Source organism: Natator depressus, chromosome 10 (assembly GCF_965152275.1).
Source record: "Natator depressus isolate rNatDep1 chromosome 10, rNatDep2.hap1, whole genome shotgun sequence".
Lineage (NCBI taxonomy): Eukaryota > Metazoa > Chordata > Testudines > Cheloniidae > Natator > Natator depressus.
This window is the reverse complement of record NC_134243.1, coordinates 11340224-11363811: the sequence shown is the minus strand read 5'-3', so window position 1 is coordinate 11363811 and position 23588 is coordinate 11340224. Positions and strand designations below refer to the sequence as shown.

Below are 23588 nucleotides of genomic sequence, written 5' to 3'. Positions count from 1 at the left end.
CATGTACCCAGCCAACATCCTAGTCACTGGACCGCCCTGCCTATCTGCCCAGGAACAGATTCCAGTAATAGTTCCAGGGAGGATTATGATAGCTAAACACCAGTAGCACTACTTTGCACTTACATGGCACTTTTCATCCATAGATCTCAAAGAGCTTCACAAAGAAGGATCAGCACCGTTGTCCAGATGGGGAACTGAAAGCACATAGCTGCATTGGAATATGTTTGCTAAAATGTCCCACCATCTCAGCTTCACTGTGTATGCAGAGTCCCAGGTGGCAGCTGGTGTTCTAAGCACCAGGTCATCTATCCTTGCTTAGAGCAGGAGAACATCACATGGTTAAAATGCCAGTGGGCACCATCTATGCTAGCTCTCCTACAGTAAAGGGGAGCTGAGGCAGTGGGGAATCACAGCAAATATCCTAGTACAGGCAGGACCCATAGAGGTTAACTTGTGATTTTTCCCAGGCTCCCAGAGACAAGAATGGGAACAAATCCCAAATCTCCTGATTCTCAGTTTGATCAATATGAGATAAGTGATGTTTGAGGGATGCGGGGGGGGGGGGGGGTTAGTACTACCAGCCTTAGAAGAGGCTGGTGAGAAACTTTACAGTATGAATTGAGTATGTGATCTGGGTGGTCCGCTTCATGGTAACCTCTTGAATACAGTTGTGAGAAAATCCCACTGTGCCCAATCCTACTTTGGTCTCTGCTAATCAGTGTCCCTGTGCATTGACTGTTCTGCCTGCCATAATAAATCAGGCAGAAATTGAAAAGTGGGGGAAATAGAAACCAAAGAGGTAATTCAGTTTATAACAAGGTTGTTCCCTGTTTGGTTTGGTCACACTACACAGCCATGTAGAAGTCCCAGATCAACACACAGCTTCAAAATCCCAGGGTCTGGCAATACTGACAACTCCTGCACAAGGAAGCAGAGAACAGTTTCACAAAGATCCGGGAGAGCTTCCATTCTGTTAAAGATATTGCCGTGAGTGAGTGGAGGAGGATGGTGCGTCTGGGATATGGAGGGACTGAATAGGGCTGTACAGACACTATTCAACATCGCCACAGAGATCATGAGGATGAAGGCAACTTTATGAAATAACAGCAAGTATTAGAGGCAAGAGGGAAAGAATCACTGGAGGCTAGGGACAGCTGAAAGTGGGGTGGCAAGGGGATTGCTCAGACAGAGACAGTTTGGTAAAGACTGCATTGGTGTACCACATGCAAAGTAGAGAAGGCAATTTCTTCACTGCCTACCCTGAGATGCCTCAACAGAATAATGAAAAGGAGGACTTGTGGCACCTTAGAGACTAACCAATTTATTTGAGCATAAGCTTTCGTGAGCTACAGCTCACTTCATCGGATGCACCGATGAAGCTCACAAAAGCTTATGCTCAAATAAATTGGTTAGTCTCTAAGGTGCCACAAGTACTCCTTTTCTTTTTCCGAATACAGACTAACACGGCTGTTACTCTGAAACCTGTCAACAGAATAATGTGTCTAGAAACTTTCAGAAATGCCCCCTATGATAATATTACACAATTCTTGAGCTGAGCTCAGAAAGCGAAGTCAATTGGGCAATACAGCTGACTCCGTGGCCATTAGAGATGAGCTCCAGCAGCAACATTTGAATCTGGACTTCAAAAGCGCTACATTTCAAAGGTATTCAGATCAGGAGTTTGGTTTAGTCCATTTAAAGAGAGAATCCATTTGCAAAATAGAGACTAACCAATTTATTTGAGCATGAGCTCACGAAAAGCTCACGTAGCTCACGAAAGCTCATGCTCAAATAAATTGGTTAGTCTCTAAGGTGCCACAAGTCCTCCTTTTCTTTTTGCGAATACAGACTAACATGGCTGTTACTCTGAAACATTTGCAAAATGTAGATCTGGCTCCAAGTTTACATTTATAAAACCTCCGACATTGGGGGGGTGCTCAAATCTGGGGATTTGGCACATGCTCACTGCTACGTTACTATTATTTCCACACCAAGAAGTGTGCTAGCACCATTACAGAACACATAGAAAGACATGGCCTACACCCCACCCTAAGGCCCTGATCCTGCCATCGGATCTGCTGTGATACGGATGTGACACGCAGGGAGGGGATGGGGTGGGGAAGAACAAGGTTTACAGTAAGAGGATCACAGGGTGACTTAGGTTAGATGTTTGCATACCTTGAGGCTACAATTTAAAGTCGTTTATTGATACTACTATTATTATTATGCTTATTATTTGGCTCACTTCTTGGGGGCGTATCACACTCTTTGCATCAGGTGACACGCGTGTGCAAGCACTGTGCATCGGACTGGAGGTTTTGGGCCATGCCCACGAAATACTCTGCCTTCAAACGGCATTGCCAGGAGGGGAAAAGCTCTTGCAACAACCTTCCCCTCTAGCTCAGCACCTCGGCGCTGCTCTGTAAACGCCTGCTAAGCGCAGCTCCCGCTTTGTCTCCAGGGAGGCTGTCAGGGACCAGCCTCTCAGCCTGCCCGATGCACACGGGAGAACTCGGCCAGGGCTGGGCGAGCTCCCAGCCCCCTGCAGCGCGCCCACGTGGGAGACAGGCCGCCACGGAGGAAAGAGCAGAGCCCGCCCCTTTAGGGGCGCGGCCTGGGAGAGCCCCGCCCCAGGGAGCCCGGCGCCGGGGCTCGGCCTGGGGGCGTGGGGAGAGGAGTTTTTAAATTGCGGCTGCCGCCGAGCTGCGGGCGGACTGGAGCGGTCGCTGCTGAGGGCCGGGGCTGGCGGGACGCGGCACCTGCCAGGCGTTAGCGCGGCGCCGGCTGATCTTGGAAGTCTCCAGCCGCGGCCTCTGGCCGAGTCGCGTCGGTCCCGCTGTGAGCGGGCTGGGCAAGATGCTGAAGAGCTGCGGAAGGAAACTGCTCTGGTTCCTGGTCGGGTGCACGTTCACCTGCCTCTTGGTCCTGATGGCGGATCAGCAGAAGCGGCAGGTGGGGGGCCTGGGAGGAGCAGGGGGCCGGCGGGCTTTGCGGAGCTCGGCGAGCCCGGCCCCGGCCCGCCAGCCGCAGCGGCAGGAGGGCGAGCCCGGCTCGGCCCCCCAAGAAGTGAAGAGCTTCACCGATTACTTCAGCAAGCTGAGCCGGGGCCGGCGGGAGGCGCAGGAAGCCGGCAGCCTGGCCCCGCGCCGGGAGGGGACCCCCGGGCCGGCCCTGGAGGACATCACGGCCCAAGACGTCTTCATCGCGGTGAAGACCACCAAGAAGTTCCACCAGGCCAGGCTGGAGCTGCTGCTGGACACCTGGATCTCCCGGAACAGAGACTTGGTGAGCGGGGGGACGGGGCCAGTGGGGCGCGGGGACTTGCAGCCTGCCTGCGGCCGGGGCTTGCTCGGCAGCCTTCGGCAGGTGAGCTGCCCGGCCTGGGAGCAGCAGGGAGCCGAACCAGGCCGCCCTGGGAAGCACGAATGAGCTGGCTAGTGTCTGCACGCCCAAGCGCCTCCAGCCAGAGCCTCCCGCCCTTGGCCCGGGGAAGGGAAATTGAGGCACATTCCAGCAATGATTTTCTTCCCCCCCTTCCCCTTGCTCTTGATCTCTATTGACAAACCTGGGGTGGGGGGGGCTGGCTTTGGGAGGATGTCACACCCACACACACACCCCCTCCGCAGCCCGGGCTGCCAGGGAGTTAACGTGAAGCAGAAGTTTCACCTCTTTTCAGCAGGGGTCCTCTGCTTCCCCCAGCTGGAGGATTCAGGTGCATCCGTGTCCCTGCACAGCTGACCGGCACAGTCCGCTCTGAAACGCGTTCCTGCCTTGGGCCTGGGCCGCACGCACTCCGGAGCCTTTTGGTTAAAGTGCCTCTGAAGCGTAGCCGCTCTGGTCTCTCAGCAGCAGGGATCTTTAACGAGACCCCTGTGTTCAGGGCTCAGGTGCCTCTCTATTCCTCCCGCTCTCGCGGCCTCCACCCCCAGGAGACTGGGGATGAGGAGCATGAAATGCAATTTGTGTTGCTGGCCTGGACTTGTCAGATGTAAAACAGGGGCTGAAGTCCAGAGCTCTTTAGCATAAAGAAAAGGGGAGAGGACTGAGAGTTCTCAGGGTTGTTTAGAGACTGCTGGGGAGGGGGACCCTGCAAACATCAAGCCCCTTTTCTTTGCCAGGAGCAGCCATGGCTACGCTGTCCGCTCACTATTTAAAGAAGGAATTAAGCTGCATTTTCAGAGAAGTGTCACCTACACTAAAAGCCTGTGCCCAAGGATATCTCAGCAACTGCTTTAGCAGTATGCCTGGAGGGGAAGTAGCATTTCTGTTTCAGAGGGCACATCTGATCCATACCTCAATATAGAGCCTAAGCAGTAATAATAAAGCCTTACGGCACCTTTTCACCTGTAGATCTCAAAGCCCTTTACCATTGTGACTCACATTGTCCCGGTTTTGCAGATAGGGAAAGTAACACACAAAGTTGCAGTAGCAGAGCCAGCATCTGTAGACTGTAGCACCTTGGCTCCGATGCCTAAGGAGATGTCTTTCCCCTTGTGGTATCCTCTCAGAAGCCAGGCGTGTACTTAGCTACTTCAGTGCAAGGCCAACTCTGAATTACAACATCGTTTGCAGGGTACTGGGTAGATTTCTGGTACCCAGATACTACAGTGGTGGGTGTACACAAAATGCGCAGAGGGAGAGACCAGCAGACCCCAGGTTCTGGGGCTGAGAAAGCCATGGAATAGCAGTCAGTTTGGGTGGGAATTTTGGTAACCAGAAATACTGTGGGATTTCATAGAGTTTGAGATTAGAAGAGACCATTATTAGTCATCTAGTCTCGCCACTAGTATGTACTGGCTGAGAGAATTCACCACCAGCCTGATCTGTTCTCCGTCTCCCCCAAAGCCCCCTGTATTCGTGTGAGCGATTGTCTCACACTCTCCACCAGTGTCTTATCTATTATTCTAGGACTTAAGAGGAAAAAAAAAAAGTAAATCTACTTGTTTCCTTAGGAAACTTGCTTTTGCCATTTGCTCTCCTTACTCGGGAATTATTTTGATCATCAAACAGCTTCCCAAGCAGATTATGCCTGTTCTTAACAGAATGAGACTTTCCCATTTTCTCTCCCCAATTCATCCCCTTCCATCTTCACCCATTTCCTTATGGGCTCTCTCTGGGCCTGCCGTGCGGTGAGGTGGACTCATGTTTCTCACTCAGGAATAATATGTAAAAGATCTCTGCAGCAGACTTAGGACATCACTTCCATTGACCTGCTCCTTTACTTAGGAGATCTCAGAGGCCTGGCAGTGGCTCTGCCGTTTCTCCCTGCCATGGTTGGTTAGTGGAAACTCTTAGCTGATCTTTTATTTCTACACCCTCTGAGCAGGGGGAGGGGTTGGGGGGCTGGAGGTGGATAAATGCCCTGAGCACCTACAGATGATCCTGGGAATGGCTGTTCTCTTTTTCTCATAGACTCTGGCTTTCTTCTGGGTTTTTGTTTTGTTTCGTTTGTCCGTTTGGATTCCCAGAGTCCTGAGTCTCAGCTCTCACGCTGTCCCCCTGGGCAAGCTAACAAAGCCTCTTTTCTCCCAAGCTCAGAGAAAAGGCTTCACAGGCTCTTGTGTGGTGCTTTCCATGGGAACCGGGGAGCTGGAGCTTGCAGTGTCCAGGTCAGGTTGCCTAGAGATGAGGGCCAGGAAGCCAGGGGGGTGCAGCTCAGAGAGGTGCCCAGCTGACAAGCTGCTGAGTGATGCTCTTGTACAGCACTTGAGGGACAAGCCTTGGAGAGAGCTGAAGTTACTGAAAACTCCTGCAGGAGGAAGGACAGCGAGCTGGCGGGAATGTGTCCCAGTCTTTCCACGCTGGCCTGGCTGCTGTAACCAGGAAACTGACCCTCCATTTCAACAGGCCTGACAGTTTTTGTTGCCCTTTCCAGAGAGACTGCGGGGAAGTGAATCTGTCTCTTGCCTGCACAGTTTCCTCTCTGAGACAGTCTCCTACCAAGAAGCCTCGTAACAGCAACTTTGGGGCACCGTGGCTTCCCCAACCATTAGACTGTAAGCGAAAGGAAAAGAGAAACTATCTGTGCACCTTAGAGTGTAGCGTCTGGGGGGGGCCCTGCTCTCATGTGCCCCCCTAGAGGTGTGGGTGATATAGGGGGGAGCTCCTGCCCTCTGGTAAGTGCTGAGCTTTTGCTGGAAGCTTCTCCTTGTGAGAGAGCTGGCTGAAGCTCAGTGCTTCATACGAACAATGCTCTGGGTTAGTAAAGGGGGTTTTCGGCTGAGGAATTGCCTGTGCTAAAAGTGTGGCTCTCAGTCTGAGTCAGGCCTCTCTTCTCTGGATCCCAGACCAGCTCTTTTGTTTTGCCAACAGCCTCTCAGCGTTCATGCTACTCTGCACCCTGGCTGCAGGGCAGGAGTGGAAATTCTTAGCCCAGAATCCCCTTTGGCTAATAAACACATCTAGTTCTTCCGAAGCAGAGAAAAACCCTCCCTGTCCATCCCCACCCTTTCCCCTTCTGAGTCAAAATCTGAACCGTCCGCTTCATAGTTACACTCAGGGCCATGTTTGTTTTTAAATGAACGGCTAAAGGGTTAAGTAAAATAGTGCATTGAGGAGAAGGGGTTAAATCTGCCAGGTGGTTCCAGTTTGGAGAGATGATAGGAAGGGGGAATTGCTATTGTGTTGTCTTCTTGGATACTCTTTGTTCAACATACAATAGCCTCAGTTTCCTGTGTTCGGTCTAATCCCAGATATTGCAATGATATCATGTGGTAGGACTCCCCCCTCCCCTCCCTTCCTCCTTTTATCTGAGCAGAGTGGATAGGCCTTGGCTTCACCCCTGCCCCCAAATCCTGCACCTACTCCTGTGCTTCAAGTGAGCTAGCCCAGACAGGCTGTTTTTTGCAGATAGGTTGTTCCTCCCTGCCAGCACCTTTTGAAGAGAGTTTGCAGCTGTGGCTGACTCAGCACTTGAATACCTCACATGCTGCAGAGTGGTCTGGGGAATGTTTGCACTTTAAAAAAAAAAAAAAAAAAAAGCCCCAATGTTGTGAAAAAATCATAAATGCAAGTTCATCCAGCCCCCCCAATTCCTGCTGAGGCTGAGGAGTTGCAGTGACAGGACCGCACAAGAACCGCGCTCCTTGTCCCAGGGTACAGGGCCCCGAGCGAACATTCTCCAAGCAGCTTGGTGGGCTTGCTCCCAGGAGATGCATGGAAGGAGCTATGTGATTAACTCTGTTGCAAGGATATTCTCATTTCCAGAAGTCTGGCAGATAATTGTAGGTGCTGATACCTATTCCAGCTAGTTTACTCAAGAGGAATGTGTTTACCTTCCAGAGAGCACAGGCAGTTCCCAAATTTTCCTAGCACCTTGGCCAGAATCCCTGTCCTCGGGGGTAACGGCCTGCTGGGGTGTGCTGACATGCTCCCAGTGGGCCTTACGCATTCATGTGTACACAGCAAGTATAGCTCTGTGTCCTGTTTACACTCCAAACACAGGTGTGGGCTCTGTCCAACCCAGCAGGTGGAACTGGGCTGTCAGAGCTTGGCTCTGCCAAGCCAGTTCTGGCCACTCCACTGCAGCTCCCGTCCAGAGGGGAGTGACAGCTCCTCTCTCTTCAAACCTGGGCAGGTTAAAGACAAACACACATGGGGCCTGAATCTGGGAGGTGCTAAGCCCCCTGCAATGCCAGCTGAAGTCTGCAGGAGCTGAAGATGCTCATTCTTTCTCAGGCTGAGGCCCATATGAAAGCAGATCTCCCAGGCAGGGGGATATTATATGGGAGATGGTGTTTGTTTTAAATGGAGGGCAGGGTTATCCTTGGACACCGATGAACTGGGGGCATGTAATGCTGTTAATTGCATGCCCCAAGCAATGAGGTATTTCTTCTCAGGCTTCAATAAAAGCACTTGAAATATAAGTCTGTGAAAGACACGTGCAGAGCGTGAGGCGGGGGGGAGTGGGGAAAGAGGGGTGGGTCCCTAATTGCACAAGGAGCTCATTGTTCAAAGGGGGATTATTAAAAATAATAGCATTTGAAATTACAGAGAAGAGGACTCTTCCTGTTACTGAAAAGCGAAGGGGCGAGAGCGAGCTCCGCTCCTGTTTGTGAATGCCTTGTAACCTCAGGCTTCTGTCGGTTAAAAGGATCAGGTTCTGAAATTAGGGGTCTCTGTGCCAGCCACAGCCCCCGCAGCAGGGGAAAGCCACAGCTCAGACAGCTAGGCAAGAAAGGGGCCAGGACCATCAAACTAATCCTTGAAATGAGCTGGTGACTTTCTCCCCAACTGCCTTTTTTGGGTTTAGTTTTGTACTTGCTGTTTGGCCCATCAGGGCTTGAGCTGTGTGTGTTTGCAGTAAACGTGCTGCAGGGGACAAAAGCCAGGCAGGAGCCTGTTCCAGCGGCTAATTCTCTCCTCTTCCTCCCCTGAGTAGTGACTTTTCCAGCTGGAGAATACAGCAATGAACTGGAACCATCCAGGGTTGCAACCTGACAGATTGGCACAGGTGCCTCCCCCTAAAACATCCTGCGGCCAGCGAGGGCAATCTACTTTTAGACACTGCCCTCCAGGTTAAAGTCATTGCGTCCTTTCTTGTAGGAGAGCATGGTGCTTTAGACACAACACTGGCTGGCAAGCCTCCAAGGACTGTATAATCTCAGCCTGGGCCCCAGAAGCTGTAAGCCCCTGAGCTCTCCTTGGGTTCAGTGGAAGCTGAAGGTGCTCAGCACCTTGCAAGGTCAGGCCAAACATCACGCATGATGGTGGGGAAATGACACCAGTACCAAGAAAGGGAAGGATGCAATTTATGCAATGGATGGTCATGAGATCCTTTGTGCAACATGCCTCACATTGGTTCCTGTTTTTGATGCAATTGGTGCAGGAGTGGGTGAGGAGAGGGTCAGCAGTAAGACACAGCCGTTTGTCTCCTGAGAGTGTATCATCCCTGAAGGTATTTCTGTTCCATTTTAATATGCAACAAAATTGAGACTCGCTCTTGGACAAAGGACAAGAGAAGAGAGGGTCAGGACCAATTTTCTAGGTTGCTAGGTGGGTGGAATAGGAGCCTTATGGCTGGATCCTGCCACCCACACTGTTCGTCACCAAATAAGATCAGCCAGGGAGCTGTGAGCAACTGCGGGCTGAGCTAGGGTTTCAGTGCAAATAAGTAGAAGTGAGTCACTAAGAAAAGAGAAATGAAGGAAAACCCTTTTTTCCCCATGTGACTGTCTGGACTGGCAGTGTCTCTCCTTCCCCCATGCAGGGAGCTGGGCCAGGCTGGGCAGGACATGCTGTGAAGCCGCAGAAGGATAGGAGAGCACCCTGTGCTGGGAGTGGAGTTCCTCTAGCAAATCCCTGTGGTACAGAACGGGGGGGGGGGGGGGGGGGAGGGGTGGCGCATGCCAGTGGCCTGGTGTCTGTCTCCGAGCCCCGTTATGCAGCAGTTTAAGGAACCTGGCAGGGTAAAGTGCATTGTCCCAGCCTTATTCTTTGGTGGCTGCTATTGTTGGAGAAGGATTTGGCATCCTGTGTTTCTTTAAATTGCAGCTTTTAGAACAATGGGGCTTCCTGTGTGTCCCAAGTCAGGGTCCCTGGCCAGACAATGCAGCCACTGAGCAAGCAGAGACAAAGCCCTTTCTTTCACCAATTTAAGGGGAGTAAGTGTGGGACGTAACTCCTTGCACTCCTAAAGCAGAAGCAGCCCAGAGAGAGCCCCTGAATGAGAGGGGAAGGAAGAGCATTCACAGAGCCCAGAGTGTATCTGCCTGCTAGTAGCAGGCTGGCCTGTGCTTTGGTCCTCCATACATGTATGTAACTGAATCCCAGATCTAGGGAGGTGCAACTCACGATTGCGCTGAGGCCTACAGGGCCTGATTGACCTCCCATTTATACCACGGTCAATGTGGAGTACCTTTGCTCAGGTCCAGCATGCACTGAAGTCAGGGGAGTTACACTGGGGGGAGAGGGGAATCCGGCTCAGAGCTGATAGATGCACTGTGTACACGTGCACAGGCTAAATAGCGCATCTGCTAATCCTCGCATCTTATGGCTTACACAGAAAATCAGCAGTCTCCCCACCTGTCACCAAAGATTTCTTTGCAGACCTAGTGAGCTCCCTCTGGCTAGGAAACTGTGGCTTTTACACAATACACTGCTGCTGTGTATTTTCTGGGATCTCCATGAAGGCTCTTCGAGTGTTAAATGAGACTGCCCAATGAACAAAGACCACGCTGGGAGGCACTGTCCTGGCTTTTCATTGCATCCATCTCCTGGCAGCTTCGAAATACATGTTGGGTCTCAAATTGTCAGTGGGAATGTGCAAGGCTCTGAGGCTGTGGTTTAGCAAGAGAGCTTCAGCTGTGCGTATGCCCTGGCTCCATTCCTGTGAGGGTGACCAGAGCATCACAGCTGGAGGTTTGGGTATCTGGGACATGCAGAGAAAGAATAGAAAAGCTTTCAATCTAAGCGAGCAGTTGAGTGTAGTGGGCATGGTTCTATCTATGCCTAGCCTCCACCCTCCCTGCCCCAGGCTCCTCTATTCCGATGAAGAGCCCAGCAGCTACAAGGAGCAGAGGATCTAAATCGAAGGGGAGAGTGTTAAGGATGGGGCGCTGCATACATTGAATATCTAACTACATAGCAGATCTGAGACTAAACTGCCTTAAAGAGAAGACAGGTTTCAGAGTAGCAGCCGCGTTAGTCTGTATCCGCAAAAAGAAGAGGAATACGTGTGGCACCTTAGAGGCTAACAAATTTATTTGAGCATAAGCTTTCGTGAGCTACAGCTCACTTCATCGGATGCATGTAGTGGAAAATACAGTGGGGAGATTTATATACATAGAGAACATGAAACAATGGGTGTTACCATACACACTGTAACCAGAGTGATCACTTAAGGTGAGCTACTACCAGCGGGGGGGTGGGGTGGGGGGGGGGACCACCTTTTGTAGTGATGATCAAGGTGGGCCATTTCCAGCAGTTTTTCCTTGGAGTCTGTTTTTGAAGTTTTTTTTATTGAAGAATTGCGACTTTTAGGTCTGTAATTGAGTGACCAGAGAGACTGAAGTGTTCTCTGACTGGTTTTTGAGTGTTATTTTTGACATCTGATTTGTGTCCATTTATTCTTTTACGTAGAGACTCTCCAGTTTGGCCAATGTACATGGCAGAGGGGCATTGCTGGCACATGATGGCATGTATCACATTGGTAGATGTGGAGGTGAACGAGCCTCTGATAGTGTGGCTGATGTGATTAGGCCCTATGATGGTGTCCCCTGAATAGACTCCAAAGAAAGACTGCTGAATTGGAATTAATTTGCAAACTGGATACAATTAACTTAGGCTTGAATAGAAACTGGGAGTGGATGGGTCATTACACAAAGTAGAACTATTTCCCCATGTTTACCACCCCACCCCCCACCCCCACTGTTCCACAGACGTTCTTGTCAACTGCTGGAAATGGCCCACCTTGATTATTACTACAAAAGGTCGTGTGTGTCGTCCCCGCCCGTCCCCGCTGCTGGTAATAGCTCACCTTAAGTGATCACTCTGGTTACAGTGCGTATGGTAACACCCATTGTTTCATGTTCTCTATGTATATAAATCTCCCCACTGTATTTTCCACTGCATGCATCCGATGAAGTGAGCTGTAGCTCACGAAAGCTTATGCTCAAATAAATTGGTTAGTCTCTAAGGTGCCACACGTACTCCTTTTCTTTCTTTTTTTTTTTTTTAAAGAGAAGAGACTCTCCAGGCCCAAGGAGGATGGCTTTGTTGTAATCCTGGCAGTGAACACCCTCCTCCTCCCCGCCCATCCCTCTTTCTTTTCCCCTTTTCCTCTCTCCTGTTCTATTTCCTCCCTTCCATTCTCCCCAGACATCTTTCCTCCCAGCTGACCTGCATATAGAGTCCTATGCCCTATAGTGGATCCTGGAAACCTGCCCAGGGGGAGGGAGCTCACAGGAATGGGAGATCTCATCTACAAGAAACATAGACAAGCTAATTAAAGAGAGCGAGGCTGTCACTGTTTTGGTTTTAATTGAACCTTCTGGCTGGGTTCCCGCTTTGCAGAGAGCGGAGATGCAGGCAGGGGCTGGGAGGCAGTGAACCTGCAAAGGCGAGAGAGTCCCGCCGCGGTATCACATAGGGCTGGGTGCAGGCTCTACCCATCCTGCCCAGGCAGCAGGGAGACAGGTGATCAGGCTGGAGTTTCCTTCCAAGGGCTCCTGCAGTTCCCTGCCTGCCAGGAGGAGTGGCAGAGTGCTTCTCTTAGAGCCTGGGAGGTAGTTGCATTGTCTCCTGTGTGTGGGAGGGGCAGCATCATCAGAATAAAAACTTTCAATGCTGGCTAATAATAAACAAACATCCACTCTGGTCTATTTATAGCGGCCAAGCTGGAGGATTAGTTTAGGGGTTATTTTCGGAGCAGCCGAAGACACAGTTGCTGGAGACAGCGTTCCTGATCTAATCACGCAAACATTTTCCTCTGTATTAAATCCCCCGTGGGCATCCTGAGAGCGTTCTGGTCTCCCACCCCAGCCTGCGGGCCCCCTTTGATTAAATGAATACGGGGCGGAGGGGAAGGCAAGTGCTGGGGGGAGGTGGACACCATGACTGAGACCAAACAAATTCATCTCAGAATGCAGTCACAGGCCTCGCCCCTTCTCGGGGTTGGGGGCTTTATAAACTCCCTCAATCAGGAGAAGGCCCCAGTCCCAGTCGGGGTGTGTGTGTGTCTCTTGCTTGCCCTCTCCCCCCAAGGCCAGGTAACTGGCTGGTGCAGCCACATCCAGCATGGGGAGTGTAAAGCAGGGGAAAAGCGCTGACAAGGCCAGTGGATGCCCCTCTGCCCCAAGGGCTGGGCAGGTGCTGGGGGATATCAGACCCTGCACTGGCTAAAAGACCATGTAAAAAGCCCAGAGCAAAATGGAGCCTTGGGGCCAGGGAGAGGAGGAACATCCCTGTGGACCCTTGATACCTCAAAAGGGAGCAGTCTCCTTTGTGGCAGGGGGAAGATCAAGTCATACTGTCCCGTTCCCTAGCCCTGAACCTAGCATGGTCCTGACACTGACAGCTAGGTGATGCCTATACCCTGCCCTCCATGACGCTCCCTTCAACTTACTGCCCCATGCCTGTTAGCCTATGTTATGGGAGGGACATTTCTCCATGGCCCCTGTAACTGAGCAGCTAACACCTTGAACCTGAGAGTCGAGCCTCCTTATTTTGCTTTGCGTAACAAACTCTTCTTAGGCGTTGTAATGCCATCCAGCCCTTTGTTTGAGGTTCCCTCGCAGCAATTGACTTGATGCCCCCCATGCGGGTTTCCCCTTTCTCAGTGAAGGAGCAGAGCCCATGTGCACTCTTGGGGGCCCCCCACCCCGTCTCAGATGCTGTCTGTCCAAGACGTCTTGTGCCTTTCCTGGAATCACTGGCACATATGCAATTGCGCAATGGCTACACGCTCTCATGGGTAGTTTGGCTTTCACGCCTCAGATCAGCTCTATTCTCTTATACCAAAAAGGCTACTTGTAACCTCCCCCCCAATGGACCCAGGGCCCAGCCACCCCTTCCATTCAGGAGCTCTGCACTGTCTGCTCTTCCCAGCCACTTCCCTACCCCGGGGGACCTGAGCAAACAAACTTGGCTTCCCTCCCTCTCCCCCGAGTTAACCAGCCCAGCTGTATGTTAATGGGGGAGCAAACACATTGCTGCTTAACTCTCCTGGACTGAGTAAAGTCAGGCAGACTCATTCAAGCTATTGTCACCCACTCGAGAACAAAAAAAGCCCACTGCGGGGCTGGACTGCCTGATGGGTGGCAACGAATTTCCAGTTCACTCGTAATTCATCATTCCCAGGCCTCTGCCCTCCCCCCCTCCAATTTCTCTTTGTCTTTTTTCCTTTGCGCTTTTGTGCGTGTCTGGTTTTTATAGCACTTGGCAGCTGGTTGTGGTTTCTTCTCTCTCTCTCTGGCTTTGTTTGCTACACGCTGATTGATTGAGATTGCTTTCTCACCCTTCCCTTCCCTCCCCCTCCATTGTCTCTCCCCACATTTCTCCCCCAAAAGTCCAGGATAAACCACTAGGATATTCCCCTGGAGCCAGCCAACATATGCTGAGAATTAGCTGTGTAAATAAGGGAGTGCGGCCAGGCAGGTGGCTCAGGTAATTGGGGGAGGGTGTGTGTGTGTGTGGAGTCGGCAGTTGAAGGCGATTCAGTTACCTAGGAAGCTGGCTGAGTGCAGGGGGAGGAGGTGCACCCCACTGTGCACACACGAGCACACAGACAGGTGCAGGGAGCTGCATTGATCAAGGCTGACACCCCGGCCCCAGCAAGCTGGGCGAAGCCAGGCTCGTGCCAGAGCTAAGCAGCTGCTGCCACCTGACCTCCTGCTCAATAAACAAAGGCTATGAGACGGGGCGTGGAGGCCACAGAAGGGGGGTGTGCTAGCTCAGGGTGCCGGGACAGAGCTAACTGGGTGCATGCTGTTGACACAGGTGTGGGATGAAGCCGGGAGGCCGCCTCCGCACACCACGGGCAAGCAGTGCAAACACACCTGCTTATAGCCAGGCAAAGGCCGGTCACACAGTGTTTAGCAGAGCCAGGTGGGCTGAGCAGGGCAAGCCTTTGGAAAGACAGAGTTCCACGCATGAACCTCAGGGCCTGAGCCAGCACTGAAGGCAGTGACAGCACCCCACTGGCTTCAATGGGAGCACAAGCGGCTCCTTAGCATGCTGTCTCTCTAAGCGAAGCCGCAGCTCAGCTGCATCTCATTACACATGGCTGTAGGTCGCTCCATTCCGCCCCACATTCCTCTCCGCCCCACATAAAGCTGGTGCAATCCCATTCACAGCACATGCTGCAGCTTAACAGCAAGATCATGGAAAACGCAATACAGTTAAAGAAACGAAGGCCACCGCATTGCAAGCGGCTGCCTCCGCTGTGTTCTTAGGTTGTGCCCCTTGCCTTGTGGCTTTGTGTTAAAGGCCCATATTGTTACACACTTGGGCCCTGGCAGTGAAATGACGTTCCAGAGATCTGGGCAGACACACACAGTGAAACCCAAGTAACTGTGACTGCAGCTCAAACTGGGGGGGGGGGGGGGGGGGCAACTCCACCACAGAGGAGGCTGGGAAACATGCGGTACAGACACTGTTTCCAGTTTCTCTCCACTCTGGGAAGGGAAGCTTTAACCCTTTGCTTCCCTGTCAGGCCTTCTGTGCTGTTTATTTTTTTATGGGGGGTGGGCAGAGATGGGGATTAAAATGAAGACACTTGGTTCCCTGCAGAGGATTGCGCAATGCAGGTGCGCATCTCACCCAGCTACTTTAAGGGGAAACACCTGCTTTCAGCATGAAACCTTAGGCACCTTTCCCTCTTGTCAGGGAGGAGTTTGCGGTGGTGTTCCAGTGAGATCCTTCAGATCCTACCGTTTTCCAAAATGTCTTTCAGTCCAGCGATCCCAGCTCGGAGCCCTGGTGCCCTCCCTCTTCCAATGAGTGTGTTGAATGTTATCCTAGCTCTGTGATGGCCTGTAATCAATATGTTCATTAGGCTGAGATTTGTAACCCAATCACTTCCCTAAAGAGAAGCAGAGTCGGGCCGGAGCCACAGAGCTCAGAGCTGGCCTCCCAATTGCCTCCAAGTTCAGAGGTGCTTGGATCTAGGGTTAAGGTTTGGGCCTTAAGAAGAAATGAGTGACAAGCACCCTATCCCCCTAACCCCCTGATTGGTATTGAATGGTTTAGCCTCTAGTGCAGCTGAGACAGAACCATTACAAAAAGTTTGACCAACACCCCCTTCCAGCAGGCCTTGATAGTTCTGAAGTCACTTTCTGCCCTTTCCTACCCCAAAATTAGGACAGTCGGGCAATAGCCATGGTCAGTAGCAGGCCCTTTTCCTTCAGCAGCACCTGCTGCCTGGAAATCTTTGGAAACTGGAATGTAGCAGAAGTAGGTTCCCCCAGGGGAAAGGCACAAAGCAGCATGCCCTTGGTCATGTCAATTCTAATGACGTGTTATCATCTCTTTCAGACCTTCATCTTCACCGATGGGGAGGATGAGGAACTGAAGAAACGTACAGGTGAGTCAACCAATCCCATTCTGGTCTCCTTTCTGGCTGGCGCGAGCCTGGTAGAAGTTTAGGCAGCTCAGTGGGCTCTTTGAATCCAGCAGTAAGTGCAAGATGCACACGTCATTTCTCTCTGAGCCTGGAGTAGTTTGGCCTCCCAGGTTCCTTCCCTCCCTCCTGCTCCATGATTTCAGGAACGAGGGGACTAAACCATCTGGGGGGAGCTTTAGACGGTAGAGAACTTTTCTTAAATCGTTAAAAAGGGCCAACTTTTGCGCTTGGGCTGGAATTTTCAGAGGCGCCCACAGCTGGCACCAGTTTTTTGAAACAGCATTTAGGCAAAAAACAGGCAGCCAGATTTTCAAGCCCGCTGAGCAGTTTGGGCGCTGACCTGTTCTGAAAAAGCTGGCACCGTGCGTCACAAAAGGAGCTGGTGGGTGCTGGGCACTTGTGGCTGTCTGGCCCTCCGTTACGTCAGTGCGACACCACTGAAATCATTGGCCGCTCCCTTTACTAACTCACACCACCTTGACTGTGCCCTTTGGCCTGGTCTTACTCCAAGCAAGGACTCAGGAGGTGGCTTTCAAGGCCGGGGCAGAAATTGAATGTGGCGGTGGCGCCCCCTTGAGGATCTCAGGGTGCAGAGAATGCTGCTCTGAGAACGAGGCGGCTTGTTACAGTGGTTGCCTTTGGGGAAAATGCCCAGCTGAGATTCCCCTGTCAGAGATAATGGAGGTCACAGCGCCACAGTCCCTTCCCCCACCTGCCCTTGGTAAAGCAGTCAGTGCAGCCATCTGCCCTGCAGCGGTTTGATCCCGTGTCTCCCTTCTGAGGCAGGGGAGAGTAACAAGGTGCCTTTCTAGGGATTTTTCCCATCCCAGCGCTGTGATTAACGAACCCAAGTAGCTTTCAACAGAGAGCGGGAAAGGGACTTACTCAGTGAGTGTTTATTCAGCAGCCCCTCCCCTCAAGTCTGGGGCAGGCCTTCCCTATTCTTCTGATGTAAATGATTCCCTTTCAGGCCCTGAATCAATTCCCTTTGAGATGGCCCAGCACATAACAGGTGGCCGGTGCTGGGAAAATGCAGCATGAATAGGCCAGGATTCTGGCTAACAGACCCCAGCAGAGGGGCTAGAGGATCCAGTTCACAGGCTTCACCCGCCCCCCTTCCGGAGGCTGAGCGCGCAGCCCTGCAATGCAGGGATAGGGTGGCCAAATGTGTGCTTAGCACGGGTAGTGCTGAGATAGGGCCGATCCCTTCTTCTTCTTCTCATGACTCGGCAACATCCCTTTGTAGGAACTCTTAAGCCCACTTCATCTCACGCACCCTTGGCAACAATTCCCTGGGAGCTCCAGGCTTTGTCCCCTAGGATGCTCTCTGCTGTATACTTTAGATACGGGCCGTGCCAAGCCTTTTATAAGGATATTCAGTCCCAGTACAGAACACTGCAGTGTCTTGGCCTAGGCCTGTGAAATACGGTTGTATTCTTTTCATTAGGATCCGAGCTTCCTGGCCTTAGGTTAGGAGGGTCTTGGCCTTCGTGGGCCAGCAGCAGAGAGGATAACAGGATTGTCGGCATCTTTCTGGCCTGTCTTCATTCTACCCCACCCTCCCCTTTTATGTGCGAGGAAAGTAGCTGCCCCTGCTGCTGTCTGTGAACCTTGCACTCAGTGAGGGGCTACAAGCAGCCGCTGTTGGGTGCAAAAGAGCAAGGGCTCTTCAAATCACCAAACCGGTGGCAATGTCCCCCGCTGCTTCCTGGGCAGCTTTGGGTGGTGGACAAGCAGTTTCATTCGTTCAAGCAGATTGACTGTGTTGCTGGAGAGAGAGAGGCTCACCGGACTGACTGTCCCTCTTCTCTCCCCGACCCTCTTCTCACCACAGCCAATGTCATCAACACCAACTGTTCTGCCGCTCACAGCCGCCAGGCTTTGTCTTGCAAGATGGCCGTGGAGTACGACAAGTTCATCGAGTCTGGGAGAAAGTAAGAAGGAAATTAATGTCCAGAGAAAGAGAGTGAGCGAGCAATTGCGTGTGGGGTGTGTCTAGATGCATGACAGTTTGTACACACGTGAGACCGCATGTGTGACCAGGTGAAAGTGCTGGGAATGCAGGGAAGGACTCAAACTGCAGAGCCTTCTGGTGACCAGCTACAATGTGGCTGCCTGATTCTTTCAGTTTCCACGGACAGGTCTTGCCCCAGTATGGGCTAGGGACTGGTGCAGGGGGTTAGGAGTGGCTTCCGCTTGCGAGGCCTTGATTAAATCACTCAAACTCGCTGCACCTCGTTTTCCCTGTGCCGAATGGGAATAATAGCTGCCTGCCATTGTAAAGCGCTCTGCTGGAAGGAGCTCTGGGAGTGCTGAGTATTACTGGACTAACTGGGTTGCTTCTGTTGCTCCAGGTGGTTTTGCCATGTGGATGATGATAACTATGTGAATGTCCGGACCCTGGTGAAGTTGCTGTCTGGCTACCCCCACACACAGGACATCTACATTGGCAAACCTAGTCTGGACCGACCCATTCAAGCCACAGAGAGGATCAGTGAGAACAAGATGGTAAGAGAGCAGGACAGTGGGTTTACTAGGGCTAACAGGAGGCAAAAGTCCAGCGGCCAACTGAGCCCAAAGAGGGGGGTTTCCAGCTTTCACTGAGCTGGTGATATGTTGAAAAATGTCATTGTTTCAGAATGGAGATGGACTTTAACAGGGACACAACTCTCCCAACTTCTCAGCACCAGGCTTAGCTGTGCATCCTGTGTGCGGATGGAGGTTTGGGTCAGTTTAACCAACCCGGGGAGCAGTTGAGACAATTGGGAGAATTCTCTTTGTATTGCCTAAATTAGTAAGAAGTTCATGAGGAGACAGGGAAAAGAACTGGTCTTAAACCTCACTGTTTTGCTTTCCATTTTTTTTGCAGCATCCTGTTCATTTCTGGTTTGCCACTGGGGGAGCAGGTTTCTGTATTAGTCGTGGGCTGGCGCTGAAGATGAGCCCATGGGCGAGGTAAGGGGATTAACACTTGGCACTGATGTTTCATAAGACTTCCAGAAAGTCCTGGATTACTCTGTGAAGGTCAGGATGGGGGAGGACACAGGAGATCAAAGATCACTGGTGACTCGAAATTCAACTGCATCCTGAAGTCCAATTCTCTGTGGACTTTGATTCCATCCCAATATCTAGAGGACTGAGGCTCCACCTACACTGGCCTCGTAGCTGTGTTTGAAGAGACCCCCAAAGAAACTAGGAGGGAGACTAAATTGCTCTCGTCCTAAAGACATTTGTCTCTGTAAGCCAGGGTTGAGGTCATTTGATAGGGCAGAGGCTGAAATCCTCCCACCCTCACCCCATCAGGAGGTAGGGCAGGTCTCCAACTCAGGGTTGGGACCCATTGGTGCAGCGTGGAGGAAAGTTAACTCGGTGCATGGCAAACTCACGCACATGCTCCCTTCTGTCTCCTACAGTGGGGGTCATTTCATGAGCACTGCAGAGAAGATCCGCCTGCCAGATGACTGCACCATCGGGTACATCATAGAGTCCGTGCTAGGAGTGAAGCTTATCCGGAGTAATCTCTTCCACTCCCACCTGGAGAACCTCCATCAGGTGCCCAAGACAGAGATTCACAAACAGGTAAACCTGGCCACATCCAAGAAGCACTTAGAGTTAGTGCAAAGGCCAGGGAAGGGCCACATATTTCTTGTGTGCAGATCCTAGAGCCCTGGCAATGATCACAGATAGAACAGGGAAGCGGGGTTATTTCTGTTCTCACCTGTTCCTCCATGAGCACAGAACCAGGATAGCTGTGTGCAATGAGCAGCAGGCCTCTTACCTCAGTGCACGATGGGCCAGGAAGGCCAGGAACTTAGGAAATTACTCTTGAGAACCTGGGACTGAACCCAAAATGACACCACCTCAGCAGGAAGGAAGCTCCAAACCTCTTGGCGTTATCTCTGATAGAGGTCTCCTTTGGGGGTTTAATCTAGTGCTGTAGATGAGCAAGCAACCGAGCTACTGTACCTCATCCCAGTGTCTGAGTGCCTTGCAATCTTTCATGTATTTGCCCTCCTGCCATGCCTGTGAGGCAGGGCAAGGCTGTTATCCCTATTGTACAGATAGGGCACAGAGAGACTCAGTGACTTGCCTGAGGTCACACAGAAAGTCTGTGGCAGAGCATGATCTGGAACCCAGGTCTCCAAGGTCCCAGCTAGTGCCCTAATCACTGGACCATACTGCCCCTCTGTCAAGAGCAGCGTCTTGCCCGAGCAACACCTTCACCTTTGTGCTCTCCAGGTGACATTGAGCTATGGCATGTTTGAAAACAAGAGGAATTCCATCCACATGAAGGGAGCTTTCTCCGCTGATGAGGATCCATCCAGGTGAGCTGCGGCTTCCTCACCCCCCCACATTCGTGTGCAACCAGACGTGTTCCTCCTTTTACCCCCGCACAACGAGGAAGCCTGGGCTTTAAAGCCAGGCAAAGAGCAGTTGAAATGATCCTCAGGCAATCAGGAGGTGGAATTACGGCACTTGTAGACGTACCTGAGCTAGCTGTAACCTGCCTGCGTAGGATCCTGGGTCCATACTCACATGGCCACCACCCATGCTGCTGAAGCTTCACTGCAATTGTCACTCAAGCTAGCTTTGCTCTAGTTCGGGTTTGTCTACACCTGCTGCAGTCCCACTTCTGAGCTGCAGTGTAGACAGACCCTCAAAGACCGAGCCTTTGCACGGCTGCTGCGTGCAGCAACTGGAAAGAGGTGTCAGTGTTGTGAGCAGGTCTTGGCTCGGGTGCTGATCGCCGGTGTTTCCCTCTCTTGCAGGTTCCGCTCCATTCACTGCCTGCTGTACCCAGACACGCCATGGTGCCCCCTGAATGTGGTGTACTAGGAGACGCATGTCCCCGTCAACCTCGTCCCAAGTTTCCCTGGTATCCGAAGGGCTTGTGGGACCCATATGTGTGCGTGTGATTTCCCTGCTGCGAGGCGAATGGTTATTATTGCTGTGATGATGCACAGTGTGTGCGGTTTATAGGCTGCTGTGCGGCCCCTCATCTCCCCTGCAGCCGGAGAGAGCAGATTTTTGTGGTGCTGTCTGCCTCCTCCTCTGACAGGCCGGGGGTAGGTGGGAAAGGCTAGGCCCTGAGCACTTACACGTGTGGCCCAGGGGCCAGGCTGGCTTGTGAAGGGTAAGTGTCCTGAACATCAGCCTGCGTGGCTCTACGTGTTGCTTTGCAGTGTTTGCAATTCTCATAGAATGTATGGAGAGTAAGTGTGTGCCCTGGGCCAGCTCTTTACTGCCATGGCTTTCTTTTTCCGCTGGAATTTTACTTTTAAATGTTCTCTCTATCCCATTCTGCCCAACCCTCACTCCCGTCTCTTCCTGCTTCCCATAAACCCAACCTGCTTTATTCCACTACCTCCCCACCCCATTCACTTGCCTCCCCCAACCCTTCATCCTTCGGCTCCGGATACTGTTTCAGATGAAGGTTCGTTGATAATAGTTGTGGCGGGAGGTGGGGTTAATTCCACCCCTCTGCCTCCCTTTCGTGCCTCCCTCCAATGCTGGCTGTATTTTGGGGGGAGCAGGGGAAGTTTGCTGGCTCCAGGGGCAGTTCTCTGGACACATTGGAGCTGAGTCCAGGAAGTGCCCTGGAGAAATTTTGTACTTTGTCGTGTTTAGAGCTGGACTCTCAGAATCCCAGCTCATGGTAGCACTGAAGGGAGACAGGCTGGGGGGAGAGGAGCAAGGAGAGGGGTTGGTGGTGGAAGCCGAGAATCATTGTTAACTCTGTTCACTGGAGTTCCCTATGCCTTGCTGAAATATTTTCAGTACTATAAAGCTATGCAGTATTTATATAGGATAATTTAAAGACATTTATAAAGGGGGGGGGAGGTTGCAAAGAGATGCATACATGCTGTGTCCATGTTTATGCTTTATTTATATGGAGACATAACGTCTCCCTTCAGTGCAAAGTCTCTGCCCACTTACCCTTGCCTTTGGAGCATCTTCGTGGAGGGGAAAAAGTGCTACACATGTTTTGTCCCTAACACTCGTGTCTACCAGGGCCAATTATTCACACCTGTAGAATGCACTGTCTGTACCAATAAATAATCTAGGTTCAGTGGAGCGAAAACATTTAGGCCGGGTCTGTCCGGGGGCATTAGATGCTGATGCAGAGGGTGAATAAAGAGCATTGGGAGGATTGCAACTAAGGGTCCAATGCAGGTCTCCCACTGGTGCAATTCCACTGGCTACAATGGAGTTAGTCCCGTCGCTATTGTGAGATCAGCATTAGCCCCTGAGCTTGTCTTTGCTATTGGTCCCATTCACCACTGAGCTCAAGAAACACCCCTTTTTCCCAAGCACCATTTCTGGGCTGGCCCAGCAGCTAGGGGCCTGTTGGAACTCAAGATAGATGCTGGATCATGGTTGCTGGCCCGCTGGACGCAGTGGGAGTCAGAAGCCTGAATCCCTGTGAGGATCTGGGCTTAAGTGCTGTGGAAGCTTTATACTCAGCATCTGGGAAAAGGAGCGCATTGCTCCGCTCAGCAGTGCCCCCTCTGGTCGATGGAGGATCAGCAGCTGAAGGGAGACAACTGTAGTTCACTGCATAACCTGCTCCAACAGACAGTTGCTCATGGCTGTGCAAATCCTCTGCTCCTGCACGAACATTGACCTAAGCCTTCCTCACCCAGGGGGTGAGAGCTAGTTGTTCTCTGCATGGATAAGTGGGCAGAGGCAGAACTGTATGTTTCCAATGAGAGGCTGCGTGAAAATGGCCCATAATGGGTGCGTCTGTAAATATCTTATTGCGACAGTAATTTTTTTTTACTGTGCTGTTTTTTTTTTTTAATGGAGAATGATGTAGGGTTGAAATTTTTTTATACGTTTTCTGTGGATCGGAAAAAACAAAACAAAAGCCTTCTGAGAATCTGTTTGAAAATGAAATTGAAATGTCTTGTAACGATCACTTACCTTAATTTATGTGTTCCAGTATCTGGAACGTCACTCTCTGCTTTTCATAACTAGTATGTGTTTAAAAGAAATAGATTGGAAAAGAAATGACACATGTTCTCAGGGAATTAAACCTGATAGTTACCATGGAAATCCTGTGGTAGCCATCATTCTTTGCTTTCAATAAAGCAGCTTATTTGCTGATCACTGGCACATGGTTATTGTCTCTAGTTTGAACTGCATCCTGGGTATTTGCCATCACTCCCTTTCAAAGACATACTGCAAACCATTTCCTGCTTAAATGTCCTTGAGGACAGCTAGGGCTGAAGGTTTTGCAGCCCATACGCCTCCAACACGATAGACCAACAACAAACTCCCAACAAGGCTCTTCCGTGAACATGCCCCGCAGGCGGCAGTAGCTAACCCGAGCCAGCGTCGCATTCTCTCCACCCTGGACCCACATCCCACTCTCAAGAAGACGCTTGTCTAATAAAGCCCTCTTCCAAAAGTCTGCACCTGCAGTGACTGCAAAAAATACAGGGAGATTCCTATGCAGCCAAACTCCCATTATCGCTCAGGGGGCAGGTTTGCTTGTCCCTTTTCCCCACGAGTGACAGGTTGTCCA

The 23588-nt window shown here is 51.5% G+C and overlaps 1 protein-coding gene across 1 annotated transcript; it reads left to right on the top strand.

Moving 5' to 3' along the window:
* Positions 1-2684: 2684 nt before the first annotated feature.
* Positions 2685-23152, top strand: LFNG (LFNG O-fucosylpeptide 3-beta-N-acetylglucosaminyltransferase). The gene is made up of 8 exons (XM_074965194.1): positions 2685-3285; positions 15973-16021; positions 17895-17994; positions 18415-18568; positions 18930-19015; positions 19474-19639; positions 20300-20385; positions 20830-23152. Exons 1-8 carry the CDS (start codon positions 2857-2859, stop codon positions 20894-20896), a joined length of 1137 nt encoding a protein of 378 aa, XP_074821295.1. The 5' UTR covers positions 2685-2856; the 3' UTR covers positions 20897-23152.
* Positions 23153-23588: the final 436 nt, after the last annotated feature.